The sequence below is a fragment of the Bipolaris sorokiniana genome (genome assembly GCF_000338995.1).
Source record: "Bipolaris sorokiniana ND90Pr unplaced genomic scaffold COCSAscaffold_8, whole genome shotgun sequence".
In the NCBI taxonomy this organism is placed as follows: domain Eukaryota; kingdom Fungi; phylum Ascomycota; class Dothideomycetes; order Pleosporales; family Pleosporaceae; genus Bipolaris; species Bipolaris sorokiniana.
Genome location: NW_006911902.1, coordinates 619,624 through 633,924, shown reverse-complemented (window position 1 = coordinate 633,924; position 14,301 = coordinate 619,624). Strand labels below are relative to the sequence as shown.

Sequence of the window (14,301 nt, the reverse complement as noted above, 5' to 3'; positions counted from 1 at the left end):
AAGGGCGCTGATGTCAACGCCCAGGGTGGATTCTACGGGAACGCTCTCCAGGCGGCTTCAGAACAAGGCCACGAGCAGGTGGCGAGGTTGCTAGTTAAGAAGGGCGCTGATGTCAACGCCCAGGGTGGATTCTATGGGAACGCTCTCCAGGCGGCTTCATCTACAGGCCACGAGCAGGTGGCGAGGTTGCTAGTCGAGAAGGGCGCTGATATCAACGCCCAGGGTGGATTCTACGGGAACGCTCTCTATGCGGCTTCATCTACAGGCCACGAGCAGGTGGCGAGGTTGCTAGTCGAGAAAGGCGCTGATATCAACGCCCAGGGTGGATTCTATGGGAACGCTCTCTATGCGGCTTCATTTCGAGGCCGTAAGCAGGTGGTAAAGCTACTAGTCGAGAAGGGCGCTGATGTCAACGCCCAGGGTGGAAACTATGGGAATGCTCTCTATGCGGCTTCGTTTGAAGGTCATGAGCAGGTAGTAAGGCTGCTGGTCGAGAAGGGCGCCGATGTCAACGCCCAGGGTGGATTCTATGGGAACGCTCTCCAGGCGGCTTCAGAACAAGGCCACGAGCAGGTGGTGAGGCTACTAGTCGAGAAGGGCGCCGATGGTAAAGAACATGCTGGCTATTCAACAGAAAACAGTAGAAAGCGAATACGATTAACGTAGGTTACTGAGGTCAAGTCTAACAAAAGAGACAGAGTTAGTTATTTCTTTTACATAGATGAACCTCAACTGCTACCAATCACGTATATTTAAAGACTATATTATATAGTAAAAGACCTAAGCATCGTTAAGCTAGAGGGCTCGCACATCTTAAGTATGAATTATTCCTCTTGCAACAAACGGTGGCCGCTCTAGGCTGGCGAGTTGGGTCTCCACGTCGGGTAGCCTTTTGGCGACTATCTCCACGGATAGTGTTTATACCAAGAAGCTTTGTATGAGTGAGTTATAACCTTAGACTAGTTCTACGTTTGATCTATATAAGACTTTCTAATATCCTCAATAGTGAAAAAGTTATTTAGCAACTCACCTTGCCAAGGCTTGGGTCTCCGCATTTTACTAGGAATGGCCAAGCAAGTAGCTATGTGGCTTTCGTTATGGCGCTTTTGCAAGCTTCCGCTGTTGGTGTGGCTAGAGAGCCGACCAAACCGTGGTAAAGTGCAGACTTGGCGTAACAAGGAGCCCTTGTCAGATGAAACTCGAATGGTGCGCAAGAAGCGGAAGCCGATTGTGCAAGCTAGTGTAAAGTAACTCTACTACTCAATAACAAACCACATCCTTGCTTTTTTCTTCGACTTTTGCCATGATGTTTTGCTTTTTTCCACATCTGCCGCGCTCCCCGAGCGGTTCGATCTGCAACTCTCCCCGGCCACCTCGAAAGGCTCCCCTTGTTTAGTAGGGCTTGGGGGCTTGGAGGTGGGTGTGGCTCGGAATGGGGGAAAAGAGCGGAAGGACCAACGGGGTATTGTCCCAGCGTGGATCTTGGCTCGCATGATTTTCCCCGCACACCCAAAAGAATTGAAGGTTTTGGCTAAGCTCCACATTTGAAGGGTTGGTGTGGTTGTGGGTGGAGCTTGGGGAGAGGGGGGGTGCCGGGTCTGGCAGCTAGGGCTGTGCTGGTGACCGGCAGAGGGTGCGGGTTCTTTTTTTGCTTTTGCCGCGGGAGGGGCGTTGGCGTTGGGTGGCTGGTTATCGTGACGTATCTGAGGACGTATGCAGTTGTCGTGATGGAGTTGCATATGCGTATGTGTGCATATGGGAGAGTGGGTGGGGGTATTAGCTGGGGTTGTTCACTACATGGCCTGACGTGGAATGTTCTCTTTTTTTTAAAAGAAAAGGAAAAGAAAATAGGGTATTTGGTGTATCATAGCGCACGAACTGAAATTTACGTATTCTTGGTTTGTGTTTTTTAACAAACAAAATGGTCAAGCGAGATGTACTACTTAGCGTACTTTTCAACAAAAGCAATTGTATGCTCCATGACCTCGTTTGGATTCGAGGAATTCAAAAAGTGCTCGCCGCCTTCGATTAGTTCGAGCCGTGCATCAGGCGAGTTTTTGAAGAGCTTGATTTCCTCTTGGGCGTTCGCAACGGTGTATACCACGTCGTTTGTTCCCTGGGGGTTGTATAATATCAGCAACATGCCATGCTTCGCAAGTTACCAGCTTGACGCGTAGAGAGAACTCTCATATAAGCAAACACACTCAAGGACTCGTAAAAAGAAGAAACCAAAGAAATAACCAGAAAAACTCACATGCAGCCACAAAACCGGGCAAACGACATCCTCAGCTCGCAAATGCAATCCATCTCTATCCCTCAAATTAATCGCCGCCATCCTCATCCTCTTCCTTCCCTCATCACCGGTATAATTCTTCTGAAGCTGCTCCGTCCAGAATTCCTTGACCTCCGCGGAGCAATCCTGACCAAACCCTTGGCTAATGAGGAACTCGGCGAATTCCTTGGTAGGCACAAAGTCGGGAGTGGGCTGGTTGTTCTTGGTGCCGAAGTCGCCCGTGATGAGGTTGGCGAGGGCATCCAAGGACTGCCAGCAACCAAGTTGGCGACTGCGTTCGGATTCGTAGTCGAGTGATGTTCCGAGAGGGATTATACCTTGGATCTGTAGGTGCAAAAAAAAGTCACCAGCGGTCAGCTAATTGCCTTCTCGTATACAACCTTTTCTTCCTCCAACATCATACTGCTCTTCCATCCACCCCAACCCATCTTCTCACCCTCCCCCGCCAGATAAAAAAATTTTGAAAAAAAAGGGAAAACATACCCTCTTCCCCCCCAAAAGCGCCATACGAACCGTAACCCAACCTCCCTGACTCGTCCCCATCACAAACGCCTTCTTCACCCCCAACCCCTCCATAACCTGCAAATTCATCACCGCAGTATCCCAATACGTCCAGTGCTCCGCCTCATGCGCTCTCGTCTGTCCATGTCCCAGCAGCTCGATCGCTAGCAGGTTCATTCGGCTGGTAAGCGCATCGTTGCTGAAGAACGAGTCGAAGAGGGCGGAGGTGGTGAGGAACGAGTTTACGAGGACGAGAGTGGGTTTGCTGGCGGAGAAGGAGGGGGAAAGGCGGTAGGAGGCGGTTATGCCGCCGAGGTGGGGAACGGTGATTGTTTGTGTTGCTGACATTGTTTGGTGCTCGAGAGAGAGAGAGAGAAAGTTTTTTTGAGAGCGAATTGAGAATGGGGTGTGGGGTTTGGTGGGGAAAGAGGCTGAGAGAAAAAGAGTCAGTTGGTCGGTTATGTCATGTTTTGGGGGGCCTCATGTGATAGCGTTTCTTGAGGGCGGTGCTCTGATACTACGGGAGTTATAGATGCCTGGTTTTTGCTGATAAAGCTTCTGTTTGTGGGGCTCTCTTGATGTAGTCTAAAAGTGGCTTCTCTGTATGTCTTGGTTGCAGGGTAAAATGGTTGAGATCTTGGGCTGACCCCGTTTGTCGAGAGTTTAAAACTGCGGCACGCGTTTCAGGATGCTGGAATAATGCTTTGTAGAGCAGTTGGAGGGTGTCCTGAGGGATCATTTTGTCAAGCTTTTAATCTCAGAACTTTGACTCTAACTGTCTTGCATAGCTACCAAGCCGGCGAAATGAAGATTACATGGCTTGGTGTTGTGTGGACCGTGCGCGGTTTGCTTGGGGTTCAAATTGATGGATGAGACGTCAGCACATCCGACATGATAGATTACTACGTGGGGTAAGGTACAAGCCTCAGTAGAAGGGGATTTTCAGATTTTTTTGAGATAGGAAGCTAACTCTGTACTGTACTGTACTATACTGTTATTTGACTTTCTCCAGTACTGGGGTCTTGTGCTACTATTCACGCATCTATAACGGAGGGGCTTAAGTTTTAGTTGAAGAATGAAAGAAGAACTTCTCCAGAAAGGAATACGAGGATGCGGTAGGATATTTTATTGCCCTCGAGATGATTGGGTCAAAAATCATTGATGATTCAGCAGAAGAGGGGCAGGTCGGGTATGAAGTGCATGTTCAGAGGATGTAATATTTTGAACATTTCAAGGACTGCGATCCAACGACGAGTATGGCACGCTGGTAATAAATATCACTTACATATCTAACCATGTATCTATTCATTGAGTGGGAAATTCTTAGCTAGGTTTACGCTTTACGGCTATATACATAGCATTCACACTGTTGTTATCAAAGACCAGTAGTCATGGTTGGGTCGAGTCAAAAGTCTAAAACGTAGTTATACGGATTGAAGTATCGAGACAACGGGATCGAATGATGGGATCAAATTTATCAAGATCGACTGAATAGGTTTGGAGAATAACCCGGCCTTGCCATTCGGAGTACATGTTTGACTCAAAATAGTTATAGAGGTGGTATAGTTCTCTCCCCCGAGTAATTATAAGCATTATCATAATTAAAAAATATTTTTCGGAAAGCTGACTTGTTCACATTGAAATAGTAGAAACAACTAATGCTATTGGAAGAACACAACCAAGTCGTATCAGGCACGATTGTCTAGTGTTATTAGCGATTTCTGTTGCAACATGAATGAGTAATTGCGGCTAAAGCCGTACCCCTTCTCGATACCGCTTACGGACTGTAATCATGATATATCGTATCGCTGGTGAGCGACAGTAGCTGGACTACGAGCAGAGATGGATTACTCCCGTAAAGGAATCAATGGAGCCCGGAAACGAAACTACTTTGTATCTTACGAAAAATTACTGGTTTAGACAGTAAATGTGATTGGTGAGCACGTATTGCCAAACATACTGTGTTGATGAGATTTACACATCAATGCCGATACTGCTTACGAGCCTCTTGCTACCGGTCAGAACACTGCACAAAGCCATTGTATGGCAGTTTTTGAACTGCTAAGAACGACCCTTGTGTCATGGTTTGCCCCAGAGTTTCATCCTAGCATTCTTACTTGTTTTCGACGGAAAAGAATAGATCGTAATTTCAAAGCTACAGCACTCAATGCACTGCCAGAATCTTGTAGTAGGTGGAGTTAGGAATTGGATTTGTTACGGTAGCAATCGATTAATGCATCACATATCCTACTGTATGATCGACAGCCCTTAGACGCGTTTTAAAGTAAGAAAGAAAGAAAACTAATACCTAATTAAGGCGCCTCGTATGCCATCAATTTACCCAGAAACAGTACGCCGAACCACTGGAAACCGACAGATGGCTTCAGAGAAGGTGAATTCATAACTATGACTCTCGACCGTCAGTCAGAATCATGTATTGATGACACCAAATGACGACGAGACTCACGCCGTAATCCCATATATGTGTAGAAATCGCTGGAAAGATCGTCCCAACATCAGACTCGTAGCGCAACTTGATGAAAGGCTAAGCTGTTGTGCTTGTGGGGATAAAAAATGTAATGACAGAGAAAAATGGTGGAGCGGATTTCATAAGGAAGTATTGGGTTGTTAAGAAATAGTGGCAATAAGGCTAGATAGTAGACGATCCAAGGCTCCAGGGTCTTGGTCTAGGCGTGTGTACTTGGTGTGATTGCTGCGTAGCGTTATACAATGGAACATTGCGTATTTTCTTTCATGTTGGCTTGGTTTTGCTCGGTTTCAAATTCATTATGCTAACAGTCCTGGAATTCCCAGCTTTCGCTTCAGCGAACCTAGGATTGCTGGTATAGTATCTGCGGTCTCGTACTTGCTGTAGATGAGATGCTCGTTACATGAGCACCGTTACTCTTGTACTATGGTGTGATAATAAAAGCGGTAAATGCCATGACATGTCTAAGCTGGATTTACTTGTAAGTTATATCGATTTACGTTAGATGAGTTACAATACGGTGTAGAATACATATTTTATTTCATGGACATTCATTACTCGTATCTAGTCGTTGTTTCTAAATCGGGTTTCATGTCTATAAGAAACCCCGACACCCCATCTAACTAGCCCTCTAATTCTCAAGAACATACCTATATCTCGCCTTTCCAGCCTCCATATCCAAAATCGCATTATTAGCATCGCTCATAGGCCTCTTCTGCACCCACGGCTTAATCTCCTTCTCAGCCGCCAACTCCAACATCTCCTTGATCTCCCACGGCGCACCAATACCACTACCGGCGACGCTAATTCCCTTCATGAGAAGCGTGAAAGCGTTGATAGGAGGTAGCTCGCCCTTATCCGGGGCACCGACTTGGACGAGGGTGCCGTGGGTCTTGAGCAGTCCGAGGTATCCATCTAGCGGCATCTTTGCACTCGAGACGGTGGAAATGATAAGATCCAATGTGCCGGCGTTGTGCTTGGCCCAGTCTTCGTCTTCGTCGGTTGCGATATAGCTGTCGGCGCCTAGCTTAAGTACGTCGTCGCGCTTCTCGGCTTTGCGGCTGATTCCTACGACTTTGTCGGCACGCAGGGCTTTTGCGAAAAGAACCGCGAAGTGGCCGAGACCTCCGACTCCGACGATTCCTACAGTTTTTCCGGGACCGCAGCCAAACCTCCTCAGTGGTGAGTAGACAGTCTGGTTGTGACATAGTTAGCAGGTGCTTGATTTTCATAGTCAATTGAAGATGTAACTTACGATTCCTCCGCACAGCATGGGTGCGGCATCAGCACTATCCAAGCCTTCAGGAATTCTGAGCACAAAGTGTCCATTGGTGCGGTTGTGCTTTGCGTATCCTCCGTAAGACTTGCCCTCGTCACCGGGGTAAATAGAACCGTAGGTACTGACGTTTCCGCGCGAGCAGTGGTTTTCAATGCCATTTGAGCATTCAGAGCAATCTGGCTGCAAGCAAGAGCGTGCTTGTGCTCCAACACCGACGCGATCGCCCTCGCTGACGTGCTTGACATTCTTGCCAACCTTGACGGCTTTGCCAATGATCTCGTGACCAACAACGCAAGCTGCGGTATGTTAGCATGCGGGATAATGGGTAGCAATTGGGTATGCGTACGGTATGGGGTTGGTGCCCAGCCAGAGCTTAGCATGTGCAAGTCTGAACCGCAGATACCGCAGTGGGAGACTTCAATGTCGACATCGTCCTCAGTCCACTTCTTGGGCTCGAATTGGCCCCATTCCATCTTTCCCTTGACGCTCTCCTTGTCCTTGCCAAGCCATCCCTCGAATTTGGTGTCTGTAGCCATTGCGTCGTTGATATAAATGTAATGTTCAGTGTGTGTTTAGGTGTTGTCGTAGGCTTGAAAAATGAGTTTTGCTAAAAGGGCAGGAAATCCCTCACATATATGTACATATGTAAAACCCTGATCATGACCTCTGCCGACGGCCTAGCATGACGTGTTCATAGATTTTTTGTCCATCTGGAGCAGCCTCCACGCGGACTTAACCCATTGACTCCGGAGGTGGCCCGCAAATTTACCTGTCTCTTGGAGCTGATCGGGCCGTTGATTAGTCAAGGCAGCAGGGGGACCGTCATCGACTCGACGTCAGGCGGTCTGCTACTCTGCTAATCAACGGCGGCTACCTTACCATTACAGTGGTAGCCACCGAGCCGGACGTCATGAAGAAAAGTCGTTACCCACTATGCCACTAGCACGTGGAGCGGAATTGTACTTTCCTCTCATTGGTTGCGTGCCTCGCGCTAACAGGCCGACAGACATCGGCCCAAGGCTGGATCTATCGGGACCGACTGATGTAAAAACTTTATTTAGTAATATCGGAGTTAAAGGTCGGGGATAGAGAAATCCATAAAGCATCATGTGCTGAGCAGTGTAGATTGAAGCGCACGGAGGTATGTCCCGCGTCCACAAACTCCCGGTAGTGGTCCGACGTATAAGCATGCATCTGTCTCATACTGATCTTTGTGTTGAGATAAGAATGCAATACTGATTTGATATTCTGTTCATCAAGATACTGTACATACATGTATGTAGTAGAGAGTTTCTCTTGATAGTGGCCCTAAACTTACCGGAAGCGTTCGAATCTTTCTTCCTCGGCCATTCTCTTGTTTACGCGCTCAATCGTTTCAGCGCTGTATAACTCTTCAAGGCTCTTTTCTCCCTTCAATACCTCCTTCTCGTGCTTGCTTGCCTCTTCCTTAGTCATGAGAACCAAATCTCTCATCTTGAGCTGGCTGTTCTTCTGCCCTGGAGTGCTTTGATCAACAAAGCTTTCAGTTGGCTTCCTCCATCTTGATAATATCAAGCGTGTAGATAAGCCGCTTATTATACTTTTCCCATTGTACACTTCTTCTACCAGATAGCCAACATCGTCTTGTGTGATGGGAATCTTGAGACCGAGAGGATCTTCGCTGAATAGTGCGCGAGCCAAGCGTTCTTCAGCGCCCTGGAGAGCGCCTAGAATACCATCGTACATCTTGTCTCGAGATTTTGATGGAAGATATTCATGTGGGTAACCAGAAATGGAGAGAATGACATGGTTGGCAACGGCCAAGCCAAAGATTGCTGGCATGGTGCCTAAAACTGGCAAAATTCGTACCCGGAAGTCTGCGAGAACACCCAATTCTCCAACGTTGCCTTTTGCGAATTCTTCTTCTGAGAGCGGTTGAAGCTCAGCCTTTCCAGGACCTGGCCTCTCGGTTGAGTAAACGACAGGTATCCCGTCCTTTACGCCTTTCAACCGTAGCTTTCGTCTTGTGGACTTTGACAGAGGGTCATCTGTGCTTGCTGAGATGTCGCCAATGAAGATTCTAGTAGGATCAGACTTGCAACCTGCACCCATGGAGGAGATGACCTTGATGTTGTTCATGTAGCAGTAGGCCAAGAGAGCAACTTTGCTGTCGATGTTGTCGATGGCATCTATTACAAAATCTGGTTGTTGGCCATTTAGAGGCGCCAATTGAGCAGCTGCAGTCTGCTCACTGAACAGCTCGTTTCGGCATTCGAAGTGGGTCCATGGTGTAATTTGTTCGAGCCGCTTGCGGAGGCAGTGCACTTTGGGTGTTCCGACATCTGCCAGAGTTGCTACTGCATGTCGGTTGAGCGAAGACAAAGTAACTTGATCAAAATCTATGAGACGGAGCTTGGAGCATCCTGATCTTGCAAGAGCTGCTGTTGCATGCGATCCTACTCCACCACAACCGACTACGATTACGAAAGCACCCCGTAGCTTCGCAAGTCCTTCATCTGTAAGAAAGACCCGATTTCTCGCTAATTGCTCGAGGATAAGATCTAATAGTCCCGTGAGAACTCAATGTAGTCGTTTTTCCAAAGACAGTGACGTCTTACCATCATCATAATCACCTTTTCTTGCTCGCGCGGCGAGTGCCATGCTGCGCTCATCTTCTTTACTTGGAGCAAATACGTGTGAAGCCGCTCCATATTCAGTCAACTATAAAGCGTCAGAGAAATTGTGCATCTCCAAGAACGAGGCCGTCATGGCAAAAGCTAGCCGGCGCAATTGTTGTACTTGCTCTTGACGGACGGTGGTCTTCACTGAGATCTGGAATGGACGCTTTCAAGTCTGCTACTCTTGTCATGCGTCGAGCCTTTTGAAACCCAAGAATAGCACTTCCAACTACAAGGCCTGAGACGGCAGCGGTCGCCACAAGCTGTGCATGGTGGGACTCGGAGGCTCGCGATATCCACGAAGGCATCCTGGTGGGGTTGAGTCGCACAGCGTGAGAACGTGCACTCAGTCTATAGTGCTATAACCATACAGGAAGAAAGCAATCAAGGAAAAAGAAAAATGATTGAGAATTCTGCGAACTGAGAATGGCTGGGATGGATTTTTAGTCATATTGAGAGTGCTGGCAGGCTCTCAGTTGTTGACGCTAGTGCGGATACGGTAAGCGTCAAAGTCTGCTTTGAGAAAACGCAGATGACCACCAGCATGCAAAAAGCAGCCAGCAGCGAACCATACGGGGACAAATATACGCGTTTGAGACACTCCTCACGCGCCAGACAGGACGCTGGACTGTGCGGGTGCCTTGTCGCCTACAAGAGGCCTCCACGTCCACTTCTATCCCTTGCGGCCCACATCTCCGAGGACTAAACTGCAACCATGTCGAAACTGACATTCGCCTTGATCGGGGCAGGCGGTGCTGCTGCTGGAGCTGCAGTAACAGCAGCGCTGTACTCGACCAGGAGAGACAACTTCCCGCATACACCAGCTGTCACGACAACCACCACCACAACTGTGACTGGATCCACACGAGCAGGCTCAATTCCCTCAGTCCCAACGGGTCTCGCGGTTCACGCGCCTGCGGTTGCTGCCGCTGCTCGCAGAGCGGTTGTAGACCCCAGCGGTCTCTTCCAATATGGCTTTCCCGGCCCGGTCAATGACCTCCGCCCTGCTGCCTCTCTCACATCGTCGTACGACCGACGGACGCGAAACCCGGCATGGGTAGCGGAGCACATAACCCCAGAGTCGCTAGCAAACAACAATGCGGATCGAAAGCACAGCGTCTTTGTCGAGGATGTCTCAATCCCTGAGATGTTCCGCGCAAAGCTCAAGGACTACCTCCGCAGCGGCTATGACCGAGGCCACCAAGTCCCCGCAGCAGACGCAAAATGGAGCCAAGAAGCCATGGACGACACCTTTGCGCTGAGCAACATGTGCCCGCAGGTGGGCAATGGCTTCAACCGCGATTACTGGGCCCACTTCGAAGATTTCTGCCGTAGACTCACACAGAACTATCCCTCTGTGCGCATCGTAACCGGTCCCTTGTACCTTCCAAAGCGCGACGAGGACGGCAAGTGGCGTGTCTCATACGAAGTCATTGGCTCACCGCCCAACGTTGCCGTCCCTACTCATTTCTACAAAGTCATTTTTGCCGAAGAAGGCAAGCTGGGCGGCAAAGTCGCACTGGGAGCGTTTGTGCTGCCCAATGCAGTCATCTCCAACAGCAAGCCCTTGTCTGACTTTGAAGTGCCCATTGAGGCGGTGGAGAGGGCAAGTGGCTTGGAGTTTGCAACGAAGCTGAGCCCCGACAGGCGGAAGAAGTTATGCCAAGAGGTCAACTGTGGTCTCATTGTTAAGGAATATGCACAGAGACAGAAGTCGTTTGGCAAGCAATAATTGAAAGTCCGAGTTTGGTATTCAACCACATGTCTTATCTTCATATACAGCTCGTGTTGCTAGTCGTACATTGTATAGTACATTTTCATATCGATACGTCAACCTACTCGTACAGATGGCATTTCTCATGTTACCCATGCGCCCGGAAAAGCGAGACTGTCGGTCTCATCTACTCTGTATATTTTGCCATGGCATTGTTCCCATCACAAGCCTTTTTCTTGTATCCTTTCTACAGAATTTAAAAGTTCTGCACTGCGCCGCCCTGGGCGCTTTCACGCTGTATCCTACCGACGTATTGCTTGCTGACAGTGTTCCATGCGCTCATGTACTTTTCCATGCATGCAGTGAAGCAGTTTTCTTCGCCTTTAGAGAGGGATGTGCCAGGCTTGGGGATGCAGCGTTCAAAGCAGTGCTCGTTGAGTTTCTGTGAATTCATTAGCATAGGTAATTTTTTAAGACAAATGCAAAGTGTCTAGACGTACTTCGACAAGCATGCGCGCATTCTGCATGGCGGCTTCTTGCTGCACCTGGCGCATGACGGCCGTCTTTGGGTCGCTGGGGCCTAATGAATTCATGATGAATATTGAATGTGTTTTTTGGTAGAATTAGGGTATCAAGAAGTAAGGATTGCAAGTAAGGTGTGTGAGTTGTTGGGCAGTGGCTCCCGCGTGGAAAAGTTGTCGACGTCAAGAGCGGCGCTGTTCGCTAGCGTGGTTCCGCAACCCAAGACCCCTGCATTGCACGCGGAGGTGATAGAGTGGCCTTTCCAAACCCCAAGTCTCAGCTTTGAGAACTCCAGCACGTCCGAGTCGCCAACTCGTGCTGCCATCTTCTTTTCGCAGCTTCAATCTCCCGAGGCTTTATTCCTTGTCAATTCCAAGACAAAGGTCTTCTTCCATTCTTTCTGCGCGCCAATTGCCGCTTGGTACCTTGGGGATCGCCCGTCTCAGGCAGTAAGAGGGAACGTCGTGCAGCCATGTTACTTGCAAAACCATGGACAAGCTTGTGTTTGATGGCGGGGAGCTTGACGGGGGCATGGGCGCGGTCTGGAGGATTGACCGAAGATCCTGATATCAAGGCCATCTCGGTGCGTTGTTGCTACACGATGAGTTGAGGGGCCGCTGTCGCTAATCGGAACATAGCTGCGGACACACACCCTCGAGCCTGTAAGTCGCCTCTTCGTACCGTAGTTACTGCTGGAGGCAGAAGACTGGAATTTTCTCTGACCCTAGCTATAGCCATACCTCGACTCGGATATGCAAAGCCGTTGGTGGGACTTTGGCGGAGACACCATTATTCGGACTGATAAGTACATTCGACTTGCTTCGGACAAGCCCTCGCGCGATGGCTGGATCTTCTCGAGAGTCCCTCTCACGGCCACAAATTGGGAGGTTCGTGCAAAAAACATGGCACTGCTAAACTAGACACTCACACGAGCAGGTCATGTTTGAGTTCAAGATTCATGGACAAGGAAACCTCTATGGTGACGGCTTTGCCATGTGGCTCACCAAGCAGCGCGCACAGCCAGGAAATGTCTTTGGCCATACTGACAAATTCGAGGGCCTCGGCATCTTCTTCGATACCTACAAGAATAACCGACCAGGCACCGTATTCCCCTACATCATGGCTATGAGTGGCGATGGAAACACGGCGTATGACAAGGATAACGACGGCAAGGCCAACGAGCTTGCTGGATGCTCGGTGCGAACGCCCAAAAGTTCGGAATATATGCATTCTAACAAGTGAATCAGGCTCGCGGCATTCGCAACGCGCAAATCGCAACCAAAGCCCGCCTCACGTACTTCCAGGAGCAGTTCCTCCGCCTCGAGATCCAATACAAGGCCGAAGACGAATGGACCATGTGCTTTGAAATCCCCAACTTCAAGGTCCCGCCTGTTGCATACCTGGGCTTCTCTGCCGAGACTGGTGAGCTCTCCGACAACCACGACATTGCTTGGGTCAGGTCAACAAACCTCTACAAGAAGAGCCCTGGTGCGATGCCATCGACAGGAAGCACCGGTGGCAAGACCGCTTCGTCCATGAGCCGCGAGAGACCTAGCGAGGGAAGCTGGACATGGACTTTTGTAAAATTCGTGCTGTTTGGTATGGCACTAACTGGTGCATACGTCGGTTTCACCGTCTACAGGGCCAGGCAAAGAGACCGATTCTAGGGGAAGAATTCATATCTGAAGTTCAGCGGACAGAAAAGGCGAAGCATCTGGAAACGTCGGAGATTACAGGTCGATGGGTGCGTCGAGATTGGGGATAAGTACGATTGGACAGCATTGTACAGTGTTAGATGATGGAGTTGGTGGTGTGAAAACGGCCTGGAAAAGGCCGTGAACCTTGTTTACAGTTCCCTAGCATGTTTCCGTATTATTATTATACACCTGGTCTATACCGAGTCACAATCGCACATACAAAATTCATTCCAAGTAAATCTATTGTCTCCGCTCATAATAACAGATCTCTGCACTGGAGCACGCAGGAGCTGTCGATGAAAGCAAGTGGAGTGGGTTGAGTATTGTTCTGGCATCCAATTTAGGTGGCCTGACGACATGGAGAATAAGAAGCGGCCATGATGTTGGATGCACAAGTTCTGAATAAATGGCATCTAAATTTATTCGATCTTCTCAGTTCAATCCTATGTGCTTGTTGTACGAGTCCTAATGCAAGCTTCAGTACTAGTTGACGGAACCTGAAAACACGGTCCTTGCGACGGATAGTAAGAAGAGAGAGAAGCCCAGGGTTTTGGAGGAGGGCAAGGTGCTCGTCTGTTTTTATGGGGCTACGCCTCGCCAAGATCTGGCTTCCCATTTGGGTAGGTTTACATCTGATGTTGATAACAGGCTTATTGACATGCAGCTTACGTCACTAGCGTACTATTAGCACGGTCCCGTGATTGCGCGCCTGCTCAACTTTTGGCGCGTTCCATAGTCGGCTTCTCTCATCACCCACAACCCAAGCTGCGAGTAAGTAACCCGGCGTCAGCATTTCTTCCAGACTTGCTTGTTTTTTTTGGCATTATCGAACAGTTTCAAAGAAAGAACTAGAATTATGCTCTAGCTAACGCAAGTCAGACCCCAATGAACGACAAACCTTCGTCACAAGGTGATGCTGGGGACTAATCCCCCCTGGCATCTCACTGCATGACAGACAAGAACGGAAAGCGGAGGGGGTGCGCCATCATACTAGATGAAGCCATACCACCGGCCACATCATTGCACAGCGATGGGCCACAGGTGGTTTCGCAAAGCTACTGGGTTCACCTTCACGACAAGCCGCAGCCCCAGCCTTTCCCACCGCGCACTGAGGACAAAGTAAAAGAGTTGAAGCGCCGTGCTACCTTGC

At 49.1% G+C, this 14,301-nt stretch overlaps 8 protein-coding genes across 8 annotated transcripts; 3 read left to right on the top strand and 5 right to left on the bottom strand.

Annotated features, from left to right (window-relative positions):
- Window positions 1–390: 390 nt before the first annotated feature.
- COCSADRAFT_48148 (uncharacterized protein) lies at window positions 391–582 on the top strand (the record flags this gene model as incomplete). Its single annotated transcript, XM_007702305.1, has 1 exon — window positions 391–582. A coding segment is annotated over one exon (192 nt), but the record flags the coding sequence as incomplete, so codon positions are not given.
- A 624-nt stretch (window positions 583–1,206) lies between these two features.
- COCSADRAFT_329602 (uncharacterized protein) lies at window positions 1,207–1,839 on the bottom strand. The gene has a single exon (XM_007702481.1). The coding sequence runs from the start codon at window positions 1,737–1,739 to the stop codon at window positions 1,257–1,259; it is 483 nt and encodes a 160-aa protein (XP_007700671.1). The 5' UTR covers window positions 1,740–1,839; the 3' UTR covers window positions 1,207–1,256.
- An 11-nt stretch (window positions 1,840–1,850) lies between these two features.
- On the bottom strand, window positions 1,851–3,558 carry COCSADRAFT_37376 (uncharacterized protein). The gene is made up of 3 exons (XM_007702216.1): window positions 2,777–3,558; window positions 2,255–2,617; window positions 1,851–2,116 (listed from the first exon to the last, which is right to left on the bottom strand). Exons 1-3 carry the CDS (start codon window positions 3,140–3,142, stop codon window positions 1,940–1,942), a joined length of 906 nt encoding a protein of 301 aa, XP_007700406.1. The 5' UTR covers window positions 3,143–3,558; the 3' UTR covers window positions 1,851–1,939.
- A 2,241-nt stretch (window positions 3,559–5,799) lies between these two features.
- Window positions 5,800–7,289, bottom strand: COCSADRAFT_200148 (uncharacterized protein). The gene is made up of 3 exons (XM_007702480.1): window positions 6,908–7,289; window positions 6,538–6,857; window positions 5,800–6,477 (listed from the first exon to the last, which is right to left on the bottom strand). Exons 1-3 carry the CDS (start codon window positions 7,095–7,097, stop codon window positions 5,914–5,916), a joined length of 1,074 nt encoding a protein of 357 aa, XP_007700670.1. The 5' UTR covers window positions 7,098–7,289; the 3' UTR covers window positions 5,800–5,913.
- Window positions 7,290–7,707: 418 nt separating this feature from the next.
- On the bottom strand, window positions 7,708–9,649 carry COCSADRAFT_37374 (uncharacterized protein). Its single transcript, XM_007702215.1, has 3 exons — window positions 9,344–9,649; window positions 9,159–9,261; window positions 7,708–9,101 (listed from the first exon to the last, which is right to left on the bottom strand). Exons 1-3 carry the CDS (start codon window positions 9,524–9,526, stop codon window positions 7,876–7,878), a joined length of 1,512 nt encoding a protein of 503 aa, XP_007700405.1. The 5' UTR covers window positions 9,527–9,649; the 3' UTR covers window positions 7,708–7,875.
- Window positions 9,650–9,773: 124 nt separating this feature from the next.
- On the top strand, window positions 9,774–11,069 carry COCSADRAFT_329565 (uncharacterized protein). Its single transcript, XM_007702479.1, has one exon. It carries the CDS (start codon window positions 9,934–9,936, stop codon window positions 10,948–10,950), a length of 1,017 nt encoding a protein of 338 aa, XP_007700669.1. The 5' UTR covers window positions 9,774–9,933; the 3' UTR covers window positions 10,951–11,069.
- Window positions 11,070–11,188: 119 nt separating this feature from the next.
- Window positions 11,189–11,525, bottom strand: COCSADRAFT_91020 (uncharacterized protein; the record flags this gene model as incomplete). The annotated part of the gene is made up of 2 exons (XM_007702478.1): window positions 11,189–11,374; window positions 11,433–11,525. 2 exons carry the CDS (start codon window positions 11,523–11,525, stop codon window positions 11,189–11,191), a joined length of 279 nt encoding a protein of 92 aa, XP_007700668.1.
- A 196-nt stretch (window positions 11,526–11,721) lies between these two features.
- On the top strand, window positions 11,722–13,427 carry COCSADRAFT_143777 (uncharacterized protein). Its single transcript, XM_007702477.1, has 5 exons — window positions 11,722–12,037; window positions 12,093–12,116; window positions 12,189–12,341; window positions 12,391–12,651; window positions 12,702–13,427. The coding sequence occupies exons 1-5, from the start codon at window positions 11,927–11,929 to the stop codon at window positions 13,119–13,121; spliced, it is 969 nt and encodes a 322-aa protein (XP_007700667.1). The 5' UTR covers window positions 11,722–11,926; the 3' UTR covers window positions 13,122–13,427.
- Window positions 13,428–14,301: the final 874 nt, after the last annotated feature.